Below are 4,836 nucleotides of genomic sequence, written 5' to 3'. Positions count from 1 at the left end.
ATGAAAATTCAATAAAAAACTAATTATAAATTAACATTTGAGTTTAACTCGGCCAGCAGAAGGCGCTGTGTGAGATTAGATATGTGCGGCTGCAGAACGTTATTAAGATCAATGATTGAGTGTAATAAAAAACTGTGCCGTTTTAACAAATATTCATCAGGAATGAGAGCTCATCCAATCGAGATCTGAAAATCCTCTCCTGACGTAAGACGCTGCGAAATAATTCTGCTTCGATATCGATCAGATTTCAAAAATACAGACAATCTGTCTCAGAGTCTGTTACCATGGTGACTGACTCAGAGTCTGTTACCATGGTGACTGACTCAGAGTCTGTTACCATGGTGACTGACTCAGAGTCTGTTACCATGGTGACTGACTCAGTTTCCCTCATCTCAGGGTTAACATACTCAGAGTTTTTATATAACCTGCTTTCTGGAAACCCCCCTGGTGTCGCTGTGGGGCCCCCCGGATGAACGGTTCCGCCCCTGTCGTCTGCTGGCGTCAGCAATACGTGCGTGACGTCACAGAGCCAGTCTGCAAGGGGCGGGGCCCGGCCTGGTGGAGCCGCTGTGTGATTGGCTGTGTGAGGGAAGCAGGTGTGACGTCAGTCGGTGTTTGGAGGGAGCAGGAGGAGCGCGAGGAGGTGTACCGCAGTGACAGGACCTGTCTGTCCCTCCGTCTGTCCCCGACTGTCTCCGTCTGCCTCCGCTGATCGATCGACGCCGATCACGTATCGATTGACCGACTCCGACCGTCTGTGAGTACAGCACCGACAGCGGCGGCGGGAGTCTCGAGCTCAGCGCGGGAACAGAGAGACTCCATCTTCTCCTCCTCTTCACCTCCTCCTCATCATGTCCGGATCCAAGCAGGAGGACCGCAAAGCGTCCGGCGAGTGGCGGGAATTCTTCTGGAACCCGCGAACCCACGAGCTGCTGGGCCGGACCGCCTCGAGCTGGGGTGAGTCACCCGGACCCCCCCTCCCCCGGTCCTCCCCCACCGTCACCCGCTCATCCTCCATCATCCTCCGTCCTTGGTGTCCCACCGTCAGTCTGTCTCCGTCTGTCTTCGGCCTCCGCTTACACCGGCCGTTTTCATGTCACACAGTATTATTATTTTTATTATTATTTTTATTATTATTGTTGTTGTTGTTGTTATTATTGTTATTTTAGTTTTCATTATTGTTGTTGTTGTTGTTGTTGTTGTTATTATTGTTATTTTAGTTTTCATTATTGTTGTTGTTGTTGTTATTAATCCCGGTTCTGGTATTGATCCGGATCACTCAGCTGTTTTTACTGATTGAGTGTTTTTGTCTCAGTGAGACACGTTAATCTGTCAGATACAGCAGTTAGGGACTGTTCACTATTTATTTAACTCATGGAAAGTGAGCTCGAGTTCCATGAAAAGCTTTCAGTACGTAACGTTTCTAAAAACAACAACAACAATAATAATAAATTATTGTTGTTGTTGTTGTTGTTATGGCGTTTTGATTTGATGTTACTGCTCACTTTTTGATCTGCAGCTCTGCTGAGTTTATGATCTGCATCTGCCCAAAAACAATAACAGCAACAATGATGATGATGATGATGATGACAATAATATTAATAATTATTTTAATAATAATAATTTTAATAATAATAATAATAATGTCATTATGATGGTTAAAGTAACACTGAAGCTAGATGACATCTGTATGAAAAACCCAGGTGTGACCTCGAGTCACATGACTTAAACTTGCGTCTTAAATGTGAAGACCTGAGACTCGAATAAATCAGACGACCTTCACCTCGGCGGTATGATCAGTTTTTGAAGATCCCTCATCATGGGTGTAAATCGAATCTAAACCGGCTCGCTGTTACTGTGGACACGTTGTGGATCTGATGGAAACAGCCGGTCGTGGTTAAATTCTTTCGGATCAGGTGTGAAGTCGTGGCGTGACGGGTCGTTCAGGAGCGTTAATATTTCGGTGTCTGAACATGGTCGGTGAAATGATGAGAGGAGGTCAAACCGAGGTCAGGCGGAACGTGTGGTTGAATTGTGGGTGAATTCAGTTGCCATGTCTCCATTGTCTCTGATTGGCTGGTTACTTGGTGTCAGCAGCAGAGGATCATGGGTAGTGTAGTATTGAGAGATGAGGTCCGGAAGAAACCTGCAGAGTCAGAGAGAATTATTCACAGCACGGACCCTCTGTTGCCCTTTATCTTCATCCTTCCATCCTCTCATCATCATCATCATCACCATCACCATCACCATCACCATCATCATCACCTTCATCATCATAACCAGCTTCATCACAATCACATCATCATCATAATCATCATCATCATCACCACCATCATTATCACCATCACCATCATCATCAACTTCATCATCATGACCAGCTTCATCACAATCACATCATCATCATAATCATCATCATCATCATCATCATCACAATCACATCACCATCCCAATCATCATCACCATCATCACCATCATCATCATCATCACCAGCTTCATCACAACCACATGATCATCATCACCATCACCATCATCATTGTCACCATCATCATCGTCATCATCATCACATCATCATCATCGTCATCATTATCACCATCACCATCACCATCATCATTGTCACCATCATCGTCGTCATCATCATCACATCATCATCGTCATCATCATCACCATCACCATCATCATCATCATTGTCACCATCATCACCATCATCGTCGTCATCATCACATCATCATCATCATTACCATCATCATCATCACCATCACCATCATCATCACCTTCATCATCATAACCACCTTCATCACAATCACATCATCATAATCATCATCACCACCATCACCATCATCACCATAATCATCATCACCATCACCATCATCATTGTCACCATCATCACCATCATCGTCTTCATCATCATCATCATCATCATCATCACCATCATCATCACCATCATCGTCACCATCATCATCGTCATCATCATCACCATCACCATCATCATCATCGTCACCATCATCATCATCACCATCACCATCATCATCACCTTCATCATCATAACCAGCTTCATCACAATCACATCATCATAATCATCATCACCACCATCACCATCATCACCATAATCATCATCGTCATCACCATCACCATCATCATTGTCACCATCATCACCATCATCGTCGTCGTCATCATCATCACCATCATCGTCACCATCATCATCACCATCATCATCACCAGCTTCATCACAACCACATCATCATCAACACCATCTTCATCACAACCACATCATCATCATCAACATCTTCATCATTATCACCTTCATCATCATAACCAGCTTCATCACAATCACATCATCATCATAATCATCATCATCATCACCACCATCATCACCATCACCATCATCATCACCTTCATCATCATAACCAGCTTCATCACAATCACATCATCATCATAATCATCATCATCATCATCATCATCATCATCACCACCATCACCATCATCACCATAATCATCATCACCATCACCATCATCATTGTCACCATCATCACCATCATCGTCTTCATCATCATCACCATCATCGTCACCATCATCATCACCATCATCATCACCAGCTTCATCACAACCACATCATCATCAACACCATCTTCATCACAACCACATCATCATCATCATCTTCATCATTATCACCATCTTCATCACCATCACCATCATCATCACTGCCATCATCATCACCATCACCATCTTCATCACAATCACATCATCATCATCATCACCATCATTACCATCACCATCATCATCATTACCATCATCACCATCAGCGCCATCACAATCACATTACCATTATCATTCATTGTTCATTATCATTACCACCATCATCATCACGATCATCATCACCATCACCATCACTGCCATCACCATCACCATCACTGCCATCACCATCACCATTATCATCATCACCGCCATCATCATCACCATCATCGTCACGATCATCATCACCATCTTCGTCACAATCACATCATCATCATCATCATTGTCACCATCATCATTGTCGTCATCATCATCACCATCATCATCATCATCATTGTCACCATCATCATCGTCGTCATCACCATTACCATCATCACCATAATCATCATCACCATCACCATCATCATCATCACCATAATCACCATCACCGTCATCATCATCATCACCATCACCATCACCATCATCATCATCATTGTCACCATCATCACCATCACCATCATCGTCACCATCATCACCATCATCGTCATCACCATCACCATTGTCATCATCATCATCACCATCACCATCATCCTCATCATCACCATCATCATAATCACCATCACCATCATCACCATCACCATTATCATCACCATCTTCATCACAACCACATCATCATCACCATCTTCATCATCATCACCATCTTCATCATTATCACTATCTTCATCACCATCACCGCCATCATCATCACCATCACCATCATCACAATTACATCATCATCATCATCATCACCATCACCATCATTACCATCACCATCATCATTACCATCATCATCATCACCGCCATCACAATCACCATTACCATTATCATTCATTATTCATTATCATTACCACCATCATCATCACGATCATCATCACCATCTTCGTCACAATCACATCATCATCATCATCATCATTGTCACCATCATCATTGTCGTCATCATCACCATCATCATCATCATCATTGTCACCATCATCGTCGTCATCATCACCATCATCATCATCACCATCATCATCATCATCACCATCACCATCACCATCACCATCATCATCATCATTACCACCATCATCATCATCATCACCATCACCATCA

At 43.2% G+C, this 4,836-nt stretch overlaps 1 protein-coding gene across 2 annotated transcripts in view; it reads left to right on the top strand.

Annotated features, from left to right (window-relative positions):
• The first annotated feature begins 601 nt into the window (after positions 1–601).
• Positions 602–4,836, top strand: part of atp1b2a (ATPase Na+/K+ transporting subunit beta 2a) — a 24,388-nt gene continuing 20,153 nt past the window's right edge. Inside the window, exon 1 of one of the 2 annotated variants that reach the window (XM_088073267.1) lies at positions 602–957. In XM_088073267.1, the coding sequence (XP_087929393.1) occupies positions 852–957 (106 nt within the window). In that variant the 5' untranslated portion in view covers positions 602–851. The remainder of the gene's footprint in view (positions 958–4,836) is intronic. The other variant, XM_088073269.1, reaches the window with a different exon arrangement.

Source organism: Plectropomus leopardus, chromosome 23 (genome assembly GCF_026936395.1).
Source record: "Plectropomus leopardus strain MGB_pleo_1.0 chromosome 23, ASM2693639v1, whole genome shotgun sequence".
NCBI classification, from domain to species: Eukaryota; Metazoa; Chordata; class Actinopteri; order Perciformes; family Serranidae; genus Plectropomus; species Plectropomus leopardus.
The sequence above is the reverse complement of the archived record's forward strand: the minus strand, read 5'-3'. Positions and strand labels throughout refer to the sequence as shown.